This window comes from Macaca mulatta, chromosome X (assembly GCF_049350105.2).
Source record: "Macaca mulatta isolate MMU2019108-1 chromosome X, T2T-MMU8v2.0, whole genome shotgun sequence".
NCBI lineage: Eukaryota > Metazoa > Chordata > Mammalia > Primates > Cercopithecidae > Macaca > Macaca mulatta.
This window is the reverse complement of record NC_133426.1, coordinates 17,970,395-17,986,147: the sequence shown is the minus strand read 5'-3', so window position 1 is coordinate 17,986,147 and position 15,753 is coordinate 17,970,395. Positions and strand designations below refer to the sequence as shown.

The 15,753-nt window shown below is 41.9% G+C and overlaps 1 protein-coding gene across 3 annotated transcripts in view; it reads left to right on the top strand.

Annotated features, from left to right (window-relative positions):
* The window catches only part of SCML2 (Scm polycomb group protein like 2), a 117,444-nt gene extending 110,664 nt beyond the window's left edge, over nucleotides 1-6,780 (top strand). The window contains exons 12-13 of one of the 3 annotated variants that reach the window (XM_077987449.1): nucleotides 3,463-3,614; nucleotides 4,686-6,780. In XM_077987449.1, coding sequence (XP_077843575.1) covers nucleotides 3,463-3,614; nucleotides 4,686-4,814 — 281 coding nt within the window. In that variant the 3' untranslated portion in view covers nucleotides 4,815-6,780. 3 annotated transcript variants of the gene reach the window in all.
* Nucleotides 6,781-15,753: the final 8,973 nt, after the last annotated feature.

Sequence of the window (15,753 nt, the reverse complement as noted above, 5' to 3'; positions counted from 1 at the left end):
GCCAAAACAGCCTTCAATGTGCAAAGAGGGCTAATACCCTGTACCTTTGAAGGATTAAGGGTGCAGGAGAGTGTCTTGTCCTTTTTCTCCAGGTAGGCACGTAGGCGAGGTTGAGGAGTGTAGGAAGTGGGAACCCTTGCCTTTGATCATGGGTGTTATCTATGGGCAGCCACACTGTGCACATCCCATGACACATTTAATGTTGTCAGCCCCATCCCTTCTGGAGATTTTCTCTGCTTTTAGAGTGACATGGTTTGCAGAGTCTAACAATAGATGCTTATTCCATAAGGGCTAGTATACCCTGCATTTTAAAGTATTTTCACAAAGTTTGACCTTTTGAAGATAGGCCTTCTCAGTATAAGATTACTTCTAATGCTGAGTATCTCACTTTGAAATGTATGTCAAACACTGTTGTGCTAAGGTAGCCAGTATTGGGGCTTCAGAAGGCTGGCTTCTGGTCTTCTTAGGAATGTAGAGACTAATAGTAATAACATTGCTTTCTAATAATTTACTTAGTGGTAATAGAAATAATCATCATCTTCATCACTATCTGACATATGCCAGGCATATAATATTTCATATGGCCTCCTACATTATACTGTTACAACAATTCTTTGAAATGTAGGTGCTGGCAAGCATTTTCAGGTGAGAAATTTGAAGTCATTTGGCTGAGGTCCCTCAGCTAAAAAGTGGCTGGGCCAGTCCTTGAACTCAAACACTCTGACTCCAGGGTTGTACTCTTAACTTCTGTACTACTTACATCTCCCAAGAACAGATAATTATTTCCATTAGAAACTGTTTACAGGTGCCATTACTATTATTTTTGAGGCATTTGAACTGTTACCTAGAGCTGATTCCACTCCTGACAGCCAGTGATGCTCACACAATTTCCTGTCCTGCCTTGTCCCATTATTCGAATGAAAAATATTGCTGATCTTTATTATAGGAAAGAAATCCAGTGATGTCAGGGGGAATCAGATCACTTTCATACTTTCATTATACTTATTCTAGAAATATTTATTGATATGCCAGTGTATATAAGACAGAGCCGTTCAGGAGAAAAGCATGACTGGACTTTGATTATTTTTCACATGATTAGTTTGTTTCATGTAATTATTTGAATAACAGTAATGTAATGCTTGCAAACGTCTCTGATTGTTTTGAAGGTGTAGGCCCAATTAAATTATATTTTCATAATAGACTAAAAATAGAAAATCTTATGGTTTTATTTTTAGTATAAAATTAATTTTATACCCCAAATCATATCTTTTTACATATAGTTTATCTGCAGTAAACTGTAAAACTAGTTACATGTTATTCAAAACATAAATGTACCAGATTATGACAGAAACCAGAAATTCCACAAAAATATAAGTTAAATTAGAGATATGATTAGCTTTGCCAATGATTTTTTTCATGTGACATTGTGTCTTTGTTGAGTTAAAGGAGATGGTGTTTCTGTCTAAATTGTCAGAATGCCTTAGGCATAGCGTGGTCTACAGCATCATCATTTTTACTTGGGTTGATACAGCCCAGCAGAATTTCTCTGTAGATATGGCCAACATTTTTTTCTCTGAGTGAAGGGAAGAATATATTTTGGTATAGAGTTTTTATTTCACATCATCGTTGTGATGTTGGAAAGAAATAAAATTCAGAGCTACACACAAAAAATTAACCACTATAAGTTCTTTTATTTTCTGTTTTTCTTTACCTTTCCCCTAGGTAAGTACTTAAAATGCTTCTAAAATGGCCATAGCCCAGAGGGTAGGAAAGAAAGGGTACTCCTTTGGCTAATTCACACACAAAAAACCATCTGATTTGTGTTGATGGTCCTTGGTTAGAGAAACAAATCTTCCTAGCTAAGTACAAAATTCACTTCAGTTATCACACACTAACTTTAGGGAGTTAAGGGCTCTGGTTGAGTAAATGAATACTTGTCAGGACACAGATTTCATCACAACTTAGTAAAGAGTGCAGCTAAGACCATTTGAGATATGAGCACTTAAATTGTTTCATGTCTCAGTTATGTATTTTTTTAATGTATAAACCTTCAACCAAAATATCTATTACTATGCAATTAAACATTATAAAGGAATTAAATGTTAAAGTTATTTCTGACCTAGCGTAGCAGAAAATAATCTTGTTTTCTTCAAAATTCAGATAAGCAGCCAGGCGCGGTGGCTCACGCCTGTAATCCCAGCACTTTGGGAGGCCGAGGCGGGCGGATCAAGAGGTCAGGAGATAGAGACCATCCTGGCTAACACAGTGAAACCCCGTCTCTACTAAAGAATACAAAAAATTAGCCGGGCATAGTGGCGAACGCCTATAGTCCCAGCTACTCGGGAGGCTGAGGCAGGAGAATGGTGTGAACCCAGGAGGCGGAGGTTGCAGTGAGCCGAGATTGTGCCACTGTACTCCAGCCTGGGTGACAGACCAAGACTCTGTCTCAAAAAAAAAAAAAAAAAAAATTCAGATAGGCATTTAAGCCATGAGAGACAGGAAATCTAAAGAGTAAAGTGATGCTAAAAATATTCTTATTGGATACATCAGAGAGATTTGGTAAAAGGACTACTTTGTTTATCAAAAATAATGGGATTATTGAAATTATTTGATTAAAGTGAACACATTTAAGCAATTAGAAAACTAAATTTGGCTTGGCGTGGTAGCTCATGCCTGTAATTCCAGCAGTTTGGGGGCCTGAGGTGGGCAGATTGCTTGAGCCCAGGAGTTTGAGACTAGTCTGGGCAACATGGATGAATCCTGTCTGTACAAAAAATATAAAGATTAGCTGGGAGTGGTGGCATGTGTCTGTAGTCCCAGCTACTTGGGAGGCCAAGGTGGGAGGATCACTTGAGCCCAGGAGGTCAACACTGCAGTGAGCCATGATTGTGCCACTGCACTCCAGCCGTTATTGTGCCACTGCACTCCAGCCTGGGCAACAGAGCGAGACCCTGTCTCAAAAAAACCAAAACAGCAACAAAAATACAAAACAAACAAAAAAAACCAAAACCAGCTGTAAATTTGGGGAATTTCCATCGGATTTAGCTAGTAAAATAAACCTAATCTAGACAGATAGAGAGAGATTGAAATTCCTTGGAAGACTTAAGAGAGAAGTCATAGGTTAGATTAGATTAACCTAATTTTACCCAAGTAACAGGTCTTTTGCTGTGTTTGCTTGTGGCCAAAGAGGCCTTGGATTGCTTAGTCTGTTTTGTGATCTTTGAAGCTTTAAGGTAACTGCTGAACCTGCTTTTGTTGTTTGGGGGAGGTCAGATGGGATGCTCTTATGTAGCCATCCTCACATCATCTTTGTATAAGCTTTCACAGTTGGAGTCTTGAGACCTTGTTGGGGAACTTAACAGAAGGTTCCAGGAATGAGACCATTATTCCCTACCTAACATCTCTTCTTTCAGGATAATGATCAGGTCAAGTATGATTTGTCTTTTTTCCCCCCCATTGAAGCTCCAAGTTATATAGCTGTACCTGATCCCAGTGTCCTGAAACAAGGCTTCTCTAAGGACCCTTCAACCTGGTCTGTGGATGAAGTGATACAGTTTATGAAACATACAGATCCTCAGATATCAGGCCCCCTCGCCGACCTCTTCAGGCAACATGTAATGTATCTTTTGATCCGGTTTTCCTGCCGTAATGCCTTTGAATGACCTCTGTGCAGGCCCTTCATTTGGATGCTGTGTGGATGGTGGGGGAACCCTATCAACTGATTTTTCCATATGTGAGAAAGGTTATTTTTCCCAAGATATTAGTTCCTTAAATGGTAGATTAATGGTCTGTTCTTTAAGTGAGTATGCAGGTGCTTAAAATACAAACTGCTTCACCTTCTCAAGATACAATGATTCAGCATTGCAACTCTCAGGTGTACCTCCCCTTTGTAACGACAGATACAAGGATCCTCCCCGACCTGCTCCCAGCTCAGCGCCAGGACCATGAGTAGGAGGGGTTGACCACAGGCTATTACAGGGTGGCCTTCCTCCAGTGAATCCAGCAACTGTATAAGATTAAGTACATCCTTTTAAACAGGAACTCACAAATACCAAATAATATGCTTCCATAACATAAATTGGTTAAGGTAATAAAGAATTTTAGGAGGATGCCTTATGACTATTAAGTAATATTTTCAGTGTTTTCTAACAAATCAAATGAGTGATCTGTTATCTGAGGTACCCTTTTCACTATTGCAAGAAAATCAGTAATTAGTTTTAGCATCTAACCAGCTTCAGACAACTAACTGATTAGCCTTCAACATAATGACAACACTGTATAGCACATTTACAGTTTGCATTGATATTGACATATTCCTGGCCCTTCTCAGAAAGTTATTGACCATCTGAAATTCATTTCTACCATTAATAGTTTTTGACCCTTTGTCATAGATATGTTTAGTATTTTATTTAACACACAGTATTTAAAGTCAGATTGTTTGATACTTGGGACATTTTTTGAAGATACAAGGTTAAATTTTCTTTTTCTTAAAATTTAAACTAAATTCATAAATTATCAAATGATGCTTCACTATATAAATTATATTTTTAATAGTTTTCAGGAAATAAAGCATATTCAGAGAATATATATCCGGAGTATACAGCTGCTCTATTTTACATGTTCTTATGTATAAATAACTTGATATGAAAGCATTATTAATGAGTATGATTTCCTTCTCTCTGTAGGAAATTGATGGGAAGGCTCTGTTCCTACTCAAGAGTGATGTGATGATGAAGTATATGGGGCTGAAGCTGGGGCCAGCATTAAAGCTGTGTTACTACATTGAAAAACTTAAAGAAGGAAAATACAATTGAAAAAAATATGCGTAAGTTTAGATTGGACATAATTCTCAGGTGTACTGTTAACATTTTAATTTAAAAGTATTTCTCAGCAGTTTTTGTTTTGTAGACAGTTCCTATAAAAGTGTTTTATCAGAATTGCAGAACTGTATTAACAGTTCAGTCAACTTTTTTTTTTTTTTTTTTCCCTGGAGTCACCAACCAGCCTCGGGAGGCACAGCCACCTCTCCCCCAGTCTACTTCTTTAAAAAGCATTTAACATGTTAGTATTGGCATTTTCAAATTGGCAGTTCTTTATGTCTTTTTAAATTTTCATTGTACAGTTTACAAATATACTTAATGTAGTTAACAGAGAAAAACCTTTGATTTTGGTTAATCTTTATATCTAGAACCAAAACAGCTAAATCCCAAAGGGGAAAATATCAGGGATTGACAACTTCTATAATTAAATCCATGAGAATTTTTCCTCACCAGAGAATTTAAAGGTGCACCTGTAGATATCATCTTTTCTCAGATGTTTTGTCTGATACTCTGTGGTGTTCTGTTCATGTTCTATCAGTATATCTAGAAAGGGAATAGCCATATAAATTATTTTCCTTTTATTATTTCTCTGTATGTTGTATTTGATCATATTTAAAGGAAAAAAGCAAGCTTATAAAGCTTATAAGCTTTCATAAAGTGTTCTTACCAGTTTTTGATAAATTTTTTAAATTATAGGATAGAATTGTCATTTTATGCAGGAGATATTTATACTACGAGGGTTGTTTGGATGGAGTAAGATTAAATTTTTTCAGTAAAATACCTATTATTTTAAAACTTTCCGTATTTTCACTAAGCTTGGACATTTAACTAGGCATTCTTTTCTTACATCTCTATATGAAGATACCAGTGTCCAAATTTTTTGAAGATATATATTATATGTGTTTATTCCTCATATGGTACTTTACCATATTTGTATATTGTTTTATACCTGTAGGTTTACACACAAGTAAATCTTCTTTTTTCTTGAATTTAATCTGGCACTTTGCACTGCCACAGAGGTAACGATGAACTGTGTATATAGTTAGATGTTTTGATTTCGTAAAAAATATATGTCCATCGTTTGCTATCACCAGTACCTCTCAGCTTACTCTTCAGGGGATATGAAACAATCTGTAGATTCGTTTCCATACAGGGAAGTTCTCTGTCCTATGCAATGTTTCTAATTAATTTGCTTAGTTCTGAGCCATTTATTCTGCTACACTTTGAGAGATATATTAGTTCAGACTTATTGTTTGGGGCTTTATTTTATTTTATTATTTTTTTTTTTTTGAGATGGAGTTTCACTCTTGTTGCCCAGGCTGGAGTGCAATAGCTCGATCTCGGCTCACTGCAACCTCTGCCTCCCTGGTTCAAGCAATTCTCCTGCCTCAGCGATTACAGGCATGCACCACCACGCCCAGCTAATTTTGTAGAGATGAGGTTTCTCCATGTTGGTCAGGCTGGTCTCGAACTGCTGACCTCAGGTGATCCGCCAACCTCGGGCTTGTAAAATGCTGGGATTACAGGCATGAGCCACCGTGCCCAGCCATGTTTGGGGCTTTATTTTATAAGTTAGAACTTTGAAGAGGAAATGGTGCTATATGTTTATTGTTATTACTTTGTGTAACTTTGATGTAATGTCTATAAGCTATGAGAATCAGTTATAAAAGTATTAGCCATTTGTTGTAAATGCCAATAAAATATTCACCAGGGGCAAGAATGTACATTTTCTTTTTAGAAAACCAAATGTACTTTAGACATGAATGCAACTATTTAAAGAATAGCTTCATTTATGTTATTCCTTATATGTCAAAAGATTCTCACTTAAACTTGGTCTTCTTTCAAGTTGTTTGTATGAAGATGCTGTACCCACTTGAACAGTCCTCAGGTGTTTACATAAATACTATGTTTTACAGTTTTCATATTTTAAAATATTAATAAAGTTAATCGAAACGATTCATTCAAAGCCTCAGGTGTGATTTTATTTACCGTTAACTGCATTACATTAAAGTGTATATTTGTTGGAACTGGAACAGAGCCAGTCTAGTAAGTTTGTGGCTTTCCGTGTCCAAATACTTGAGTTTTAAAACCTGCCCAGATTCTAATGCTAAACAGGATGCCTAAGAACCAAGGGCTGATTTCTTACAGGGGTCTTCAATGAGACCCCAGGGGGGCTGTAAGAAGTTCAGTCGATGAGCTGTATCTGTACTCAGAGCCTTTGTTATTTATGATATCATCAGTGATGCGAGAGTGCTAGAAAATGCCCATGCCCCGAGATATCTCATCCCATCTGAGCCTGTACACCTGGCTGGCAACTGTGGTTGCTCTTTTACCACTGGGGGCCAGAGGCCGCCTCCTGCATGCACCTGCTCTTGGCCCTCTGCCTTCAGATGGTCCAGCTGCCCCGGTGGGATGCCCTTGGAGGACTGGGGTTTTGCCTAGCCTCACTTATTTGGCCCCTACCCCGACCCCAGGAGCTGCGGCTCCAGCTGAGGAACCCAGAAATCCTCACTGCTCTTGCTCCCCAGCAGCGTGTCCTGTGATTCACTGGAGACAACAGGGCCCTGACTGAGGCTCCAGGGGTGATGCTCAGTGACTGGAACGGGGGTGTCAATTTGAGTGATCTGAGATTTGAGTAATTCGTGGCTCCTTTTTTTCTCCTATCTGGCTTGTAAACTTTTAGTCTGCAGACTATCATGCTATATTATCCTTCCTGTGAATTTTCCAGATATGAAATGATCTTCCTCTAGCTTTGCCTCTCATTCCATCCTTCGATGCTTTGTAACCTGCAGAATTCTGCATCTTGAGCTCTATGACCTTCCAGGAACACCTAACATTTGCTTTGGTCTTTCATCTGCTTGATTTCATATCGTTGAAATGTCTTACAGTACATGTTCTAGAGTGGGATTTCCCAAACTTTTAAACCAAGGCCTCCCTCTGCAGGCATAGAAACACCATGCCCTTCTGTAACATTCAAAAGTAAAAAGTAAATACTGTGAGTAGTGACAGTGTAATTGGGAGGAAAAGCACTGCTTTTTCAAGCTGCAGAAGGGATTGTCCTTGCAGTTGGCTGAATACATGAAGTAGGTTAAAATTTCTGGGGCTATAGCTTGATGCTGGGGCTTGCTCACAAAGTCCTCCGCAGCTGATCCAGGCAATGTGGGAGACCTTTAGGTTTGAGAGGACGTGCAAGTGATAGCCCGCTGTTGGAATGCATGGGGGACAGTTCTTCCTCTTCTGGCTGTTTGCCCTATTTTGTCAGCAGGTTGATGCCACTAAACCTTAAGAGCGACGCTCTGTAGTTAGCACATGCTCAAATTGAGCTTGGTCACTCCCCCTGCTCTAATAGAGGCAACTCTCTTGTTATGGGATCACCTTTCTGGCTTTAGGGATACTATCAGCATTGAGGGGAGATCTTTAAGAAACAAGGGGCCTAGCTCCTCCCCTCGAGCTGCCTCAACATAACAGACAAACCAGTGTTCGTGAAAAGGAGAACGTCAGGGCACTTATGACAGAGCATATGAGTCAGTGCTAAGTGCCCATAAGTGACGTGTCCTTATGCATCAGTAATGGTGTGTCCTGTTCTCCTGCCATGGAACTGAAGCCCTTAAGCACATGCATTTGTGGAAATAATCCCTCAGGGACAACAGGGCGGCCAGGGCAGGGTTTTGGCCTTGTCAAGCCCTGTTCCTCCTTTGGCCTCACTCCTCCACCTGGCTTTGGCTGGCTTCGGAGGCTCAAGTCCACTGACGTCAGGGGTGGGGTGGGTGCACATATTCCACAGGGGCAGAAATCAATCCGTTGGGAGCAGGACACATATCTTACAACTTCCTTTTATATTCACGTAAGAGGAAAAAGATTAAGCTTTTCTGTAGTTAATGTACGGATTCACTGATGTGTTCTAAAGTGCTGAATGTTGTTGGTACTTGCCACCATCCCAGCCCTTCTTGGTTTCTCCCTGTCCTTAGAGGCATAAAGCCTGAACGTGACACTTGCCACACTCCTTTACCGGTAGACATGGATTCTTAGATTCTGCCCCAAGAGACCCTGTGCCCTGATTTGGGGAGGAGGGAGGTGAGGAGAAGCCGTTTCCTTCTGGTGGCTGCACAGGACAGGCTTTTGAGCATCAGCAGGAGGCAGATGTGGGGTTTGCCAGCAGCCTCTGGATATCATCTTGAGACTCGCCCACTTCAGTCGTGCAGGCAGCTGAGACACCTGGGGGCAGGGGAGCTTCCCTGTGACTCTTGCACTCCTGGATTTCTAGAAACTTCTTCCTTCACCTTAGCCCCTGCCTTCCAGGAGCCATGTAAGCTTCTGATTCTGTATTAAACTACTTCCATTCTGAAGATTCAGAATGGCTCATGTGTTCCTGGCCAGGCTTGGATTTGTCTACCTTCTTTAGCATATCTGTCCTGTAGAGGTGGCCTACTATTCAGAAAGAAGAGTAAAACTTCCATAGAAAGGGCCCTTTATATTACCTAGTTTAAATAAACTAGTATATTTCATCAAATCTAAGACCTCTTTGTAAGATGCACCACTGTTTACTAAATAGTAAAAGAAAATGCTACCTATTAAACTATCACCATTGATTATAAAATGCAAACTGATTTCATAGATGTTAATGTGAAAAGATGGGTGGTTTAAAACATAAAATGTTAGCTCTTAAAAGCGGAACAGGTGGTTTTATTTATTTTTTATTTATTATTATCTTTTGAGACAGAGTCTCTCTCTCTTGCCCAGGCTGGAGTGCAGTGGTGCGATCTCAGCTCACTGCAACCTCCGCCTCTTGGGTTCAAGTGATTCTCCTGCCTCGGCCTCCTGAGTAGCTAGGATTACAAGTGCAGACCACCACACCTGGCTAATTTTTGTACTTTTAGTGGAGATGGGGTTTCACCATGTTGGCGAGGCTGATCTTGAACTCCTGACCTCAGGTGATCCGCCCTCCTCGGCCTCCCAAAGTGCTGGGGTTACAGGCATGAGCCACTGCACCCGGCCTGAACAGGTGGTTTTAAAAAGTGAATGAAAAGAAGCTACATTAACTGAATTGAAGACTAATAATATAAGCCCAAAGGAATGGCAAGAAAATGGCAGAGCTCGTCTGAGCTTTGCAACAACCTAGTACAAATTAAAACAAAAGTGATCTAATCAGATCTGCCCCAAATTCACAATTACCAAGGAGACTTTGAAATGTGAAATTATATCCATTATCGTAAGCAAAAAGCCTTACCACAAGTGTGTATTTTGCCTTTAGGTATTAACTAGTACTAGGATGAAGCCATCATATTTAGCAAGGCATTTAACAATTTCCTTGCATCCAGCCAAGGAAAAAAAGGGGAACTTGGAATGATTGTAGATTAAGAGTCTTAAGAGTCATGTCACCCAAATGCAATGCACAGACCTCGTTTAGATGCTGATTAAAAGAAAACAACAGGAAAAATGCATACATGAGACAATCCAGGGAAAGGTGAATACCCAGTGGATATTAGATGATACTGAAGAGTTGCTATTCATTTCTAACAATGGTGCTAATTGGTATTATAATGGTATTTTGAAAAGATGATGCCCCTATCTCTTGGAAATAAGTATCTTATAAAAACTTTACATATTAAATGGGATGATATCTGGGATTGCTTTGACATAATTCAATGGGGAAGGAGATGCAGATGAAACAGGGTTGGCCTTATGTTGGTATTTGTTGTGGCCAGTGACACATACATGGGAATCCATTACACAAATTTCTCTACTATCATGTATATTTGAAATTTTCCATAATAAAAAGTTTATGCAGAATATGAAGACAAATTTCTCTATACTTTTCAGAGATGTCTGAAGTCAAGCAACATTCAATATACAGAGGGTTTCAGTAAATTAATGATCAATATTTAGACTTCTTGCTTGAGGTTTCTTAATATTAGCCAAAGACAGCCAAGCCACCTACGACTGAGAAGCACCTGTTCTTCCTATTATAGTTGAAAAGGAAACGAGGTTGAAGTAATAGATGAAAAACAAAACAGGGCAAAGGGTCAACTCATTCCTTTGTCAGTAAATAATTGGGAGGCATGTAGAAAACAGGAAGACTTGAAGACACAAATCCAGATAAATGGCAGGGTGGCAGGTCTGCCATTCTGTTGAATGAAATGACAGGTGTTTCTGAAACTCATCAGTGTATGGTGGAATCTGATCTGCTTTCCTGGAGGAAGCGATGGTCAGAAAGGGAAGACCCTCATCCCTTCACCCATGCTCTCCACACTCTGCCCTCTCCAAAGGGGCCTCTGCCTCTAGGGTATTCTGGGGAATTCCTCCAAGTACAAGGGCTGGTGGTTTGAAAGTTGTTAGCACTCTCTCAGTTGATTATTCCAGTTATTACCTCTCTAATTGTGTTTGCTTTTCAGACAAAGGGATTCAGTTCCTTTTTCATTCTTTTTCCCCATATACTGTTTTCTTCCATACACCTGAAGAAGCCCCTCATGACTCACATTTGCCAATATACACCGTTCTCCATGTTGGGAAGTCTCTCTCCCAGAAGAGTCCACCTAGGTCAACATCACCGTAAACGACGTCACTATGAAGTCACTACCAGTGGGTTTCCAAAGACCATAAAATCCCTGGTTTTGGCCAGGCGCGGTGGCTCATTCCTGTAATCCCAGCACTTTGGGAGGCCAAGATGGACAGATCACTTGAGATCAGGAGTTCGAGAGCAGCCTGCCCAGCATGGTGAAACCTGGTCTGTACTAAAATACAAAAATTAACCAGGCGTGGTGGTGCACACCTCTAGTCCCAGCTACTTGGGAGGCTGAGGCAGGAGAATCACTTGAACCCGGCAGGCGGAGGTTGTAGTGAGCTGAGATCGCGCCATTGCACTCCAGCTTACTTGCTCACGATCCAAAGTAGACGTCCTTCTGCTGGATGGTGATTTGGGGACCCAGGCTCCTTCCGTCTGTGGCTCCACCATCCCTAGGACCTTGGGGTCCTTGGACTCCTGGTGGCAGGGCACACATCACTTCTGTTCTCACTCCATGGGCTGGACCTCAGTCACATGGCCACACCTCACTGTTAACAGTGGCCAGGAAAAGTCTGTGTACCCAGGAAGACGAGGAAATGGGTTTTTGGTAACTAGCCAGCAGTCTCCACTATACATCACGATCCTAACGTCAGAACATCACCTGTTTATTCCTCCTGTAAGTTTGTCAGTTTCTCTGTGGCACCCCTCTAACCCCATGACACTCACACACCTGGCTCCCCTTAGCCTCCTTCCCTGATATATTATCTTTACGTCACTTAAACTTATGGCTGCTTAGATTATTGTTCCCAGCAATCAACTCTTCCCTGCAAAGAATCTTTCTTCCCATTCATTGCAATGGGATTTGCAGTTCCTCCCTGAAGGTGAACTCTGTTGCCCAGCCCATTGTTGCACTTGGCCCTGAACCCTGCTTTGGCCTTTGGGAGGTACACAAGTGGACTAAAGAGCACCACATCAAGCAGAAGCCTTCCCATGGGAGAGATCATCTGTCTCATGCTTCTCCCTTGGCTGTGAGCCCAGCATTGGCCAGACAGGGCTGCCCCTTCAGACTGGGTTCTGGAGCAAGCAAGAAGGCCTGTGGGGCTGGGCCAAGGCCATCCTGTGGCCTCCTTCATATTATGTGAGGAAGAAGTAGTGTCTACAGTTGTAACTTACTGGGATTTAGGGATTCATTACCACAGCTTAAAAATATGGTGAGATGCAACTGATACATTTCCTGCCACGGTTCATTCATTCCTTCACTTGTTTATTTATTTGCATATTGGATGTCTTTCCCCACTAGAATGAACTCTTCATGAGGGCACTGAGTTTCACCAGCTTTGATTCTTGCCATCAGGGATCAATTACTTGCTGATAGAATCGTAATCCTGGGAATCAGATCGAGGCTGAGTTTCTATTTTTTATTTTTTATTTTTTGGGTTACAGTTTGGTTTTATATACACTATAAGGAGACAGGTATTACAGGCAAAGACAAAAACCCATACATGGGAGGTATACATTGGTTCGACCGGAAAGGCAGGACAACTTGGAGCAGGGACTTACAGGTCATAGGTAGATTCAAAGATTTTCTGATTGGCAACCTGTTGAAAGAGTTAAGCTTTGTCCCAAGACTTGAAGTCAGTAGAAAGAAATGCTTGCATTAAGATAAGGGGAATTGTGGGGGTCCAGATTCTTGTTATGTAGATGAAGCCTCATAGGTAGCAGCCTTCAGAGAGAATAGATGGTGAAATAAAGCTGAAGCCTACTGGGCTGCATTCCCAGGAGGCCAGGCGTTCTTAGTCACATGATGAGTTAGGAGATTGAGGCTGAGTTTTTAAGTAGCAAACACATACTGAGCCATTCCACAAGTATCGGTGAATGACTGGCATAAGGTGCCATTTGGCCTTTGGATTATTTTCTGGTTGGTTTCACTTCTGTGTTTTATATACAGCCAGTCAAGCACTAAAACTATCAGAAGAAAGAGGGAGTTATTGGAGGACGGTGTGGCTCTGAAGAGAATTAAAAACTGGTTTAACATGACAGCTTGCTAGCAGCCATTGAGTCACTCACTCTCGCCTTCTCACTAAATACCTTTCAGAAAATGAAAATGACCAGAACACAGGGTACCCCTGAAAATTAGAAGGGCAGGCAAGCTTTTGCCCATCTGGGAAATATTTCTACAACTCTCAGGCCCTTGAAGCTGGATTGAGAAAATACGTACATCATCAATTCTAAGATGTTCTTTTTTTCCCAGGCATGAACGTGTCTGACATCTGGATGGGTTTTACAATCCATGGCGTCTTCAGATGCCATGTAGTACGGTCATTCGGGGCGTGGCCATGCTGCACCCCTTGCGTTGTTCCTTCAGGTTATGTCAATTCCAAAACACCCAGCAAACCCTAGCCAAGGAGGCGGCTGCAACTCCTGGAGCCGGGGCGCGGGTAGTGCATGTGGACCCCACAGGCACAGCACTGCAGGTGGAAGCTGAAGCAGAAGAGCCCTGATGGGAGCACACACTGCCAAGTGGAGTTTTCAAAACCCCGTGTCAAAGAACCAGGAAGTGGGGGAGGAAAACGCCCCATATAAGGCACTGCAGACTGACAGGCAGCTGGGCATGAGAGAGTGCACAGCACAGGCACCATCCCCGGCCTCAGGATGCTCGCAGTCTATCTGGGAAGACAGCATGAAACATACAAACGCCTATGTAACTCATGAGTGTGCAAAATACGGCAGATGGCGTAGCCATGAGAGATCCACCAGGCAGCCTCTACCTGGCTGAGAAGATTGTGCGGGGCTTCTGGAGAAAGCGTCGTTTCCACCAAGACCTGAAGGATGATGGGCAGGGGTCAAGGGAGGTGTGTGTCGAAGGCCAAAGACCCTGAGCAGGAGTGAGCTTCTGTCAAGACACACCTGTCCCTCTTCCAGTAGGTCTGTGGCTTTCTTTTCAAGACATCCTCAGTACATCTGGTGATCATTTGATTGAAAACCTTTATCTTTTCCCCAGGATAAACCAATTGTTCCTACACTTTTCCCAAAGGGTAAATTTATCACCTTTATCACATATTAAATCCTTATAAAATGTTTTAAAAACATAATGTATTATTTGTGTGGAACAAAATTACCCCCAAACTTAGCAGCTTAAAACAACAAGCACTCAGGATCTCACGCAGGGTCTGATGATCCGAAATCTGGGCACTGCTCAGCCGCATGGTTCTGCCCCAGGTCATGCACTCACTGTCGGCTGGAACTGTAGTCATCTCAAGGCTTGACTAGGACGGGGCTCTGCTTCCCAGACGGCTCACTTATGTATAGGATGACCAGCTTGTCCCCAGAGTTAGCGCTGAGAGGCTTGTGCCCTGGCTCACCCCGCAGTCCCGGGATAGTTGGCCACCCACACACGTTGACTGGAGCCCTCGACTTCGCTGTGGCTTTTGGCAGAAGGCCTCCATTCTCATGGGGCTACCATCTCAGCCACCTATTCCCTCTGGTACAAGGCTCCCAAGACTGCGGCAGAGGGAGGCAAAAGCGATTCAGGAGAGAGGCAGAGGCATCCGAAGACCTTTCACAAAATTGAGCACAGGTTCAGCAACAAGGAACATGTGAATTACAGGAAACAAATACTGTCTTTTGTAGCCTAGGGTCAGAAGTGATGACTTCTGCGGTGTTCTGTTGGCCCCCAGACCATCCCTGATTCACTGTGGGGTGGATTACACAGGAGCGGGACTACCGGGGGCCGGGGGGGACCACTATGGGTCAACTTGTGGGCTGATACCACACATGAAAAATGTTGAGCTTCTCCAGTGATTAAAGAAACACGAAGTAAAACAGGGTGTGTGTGATTCTTCACCTTTTATAAATTTAGCAAAGTCATGGAGGCCATAATCCTAAGTGAATTAATGCAACAGAAAACCAAATACTGCATGTTCTCACTTATAAGTGGGAGCTAAACATTCGGTACTGATGGACATAAAGGTGGCAGCAAAAAAAAAAAAAAAAAAAAAAAAGGGACTACTAGATGGGGGAGGGAGGGAAGAGAGCAAAGGCTGAAACACTCATTGTTGGGTGCTATGCTCACTACCTGGGTGACGGGATCATTTGTACCCCAAACCTCAGCGTCACACAATATACCCAGGTAACAAAGCTGTGCGTGCACTCCCTGAATCTAAAATAAAAGTTGAAACAAAATTTAGCAGAGGTCAAAGCAATGTCAAGTACTCATGCTAATGGTATGTGAATTTGGTGTAATGTGTCCTGAAGGCAGTTAGGCATCACACAGGAAAAGCCTGAAAAAGGCACACACCTATTGATTTGGTAATTTCTCTACTTCCAATGTATCCTGCAGAAGTAACCATGTGCTCAAAGAGTAAGGTATTAGCAAGCCTGTTCATCACAATATTGTTAGAAATGACAAAGGGCTCATAAACAAGTCCACAA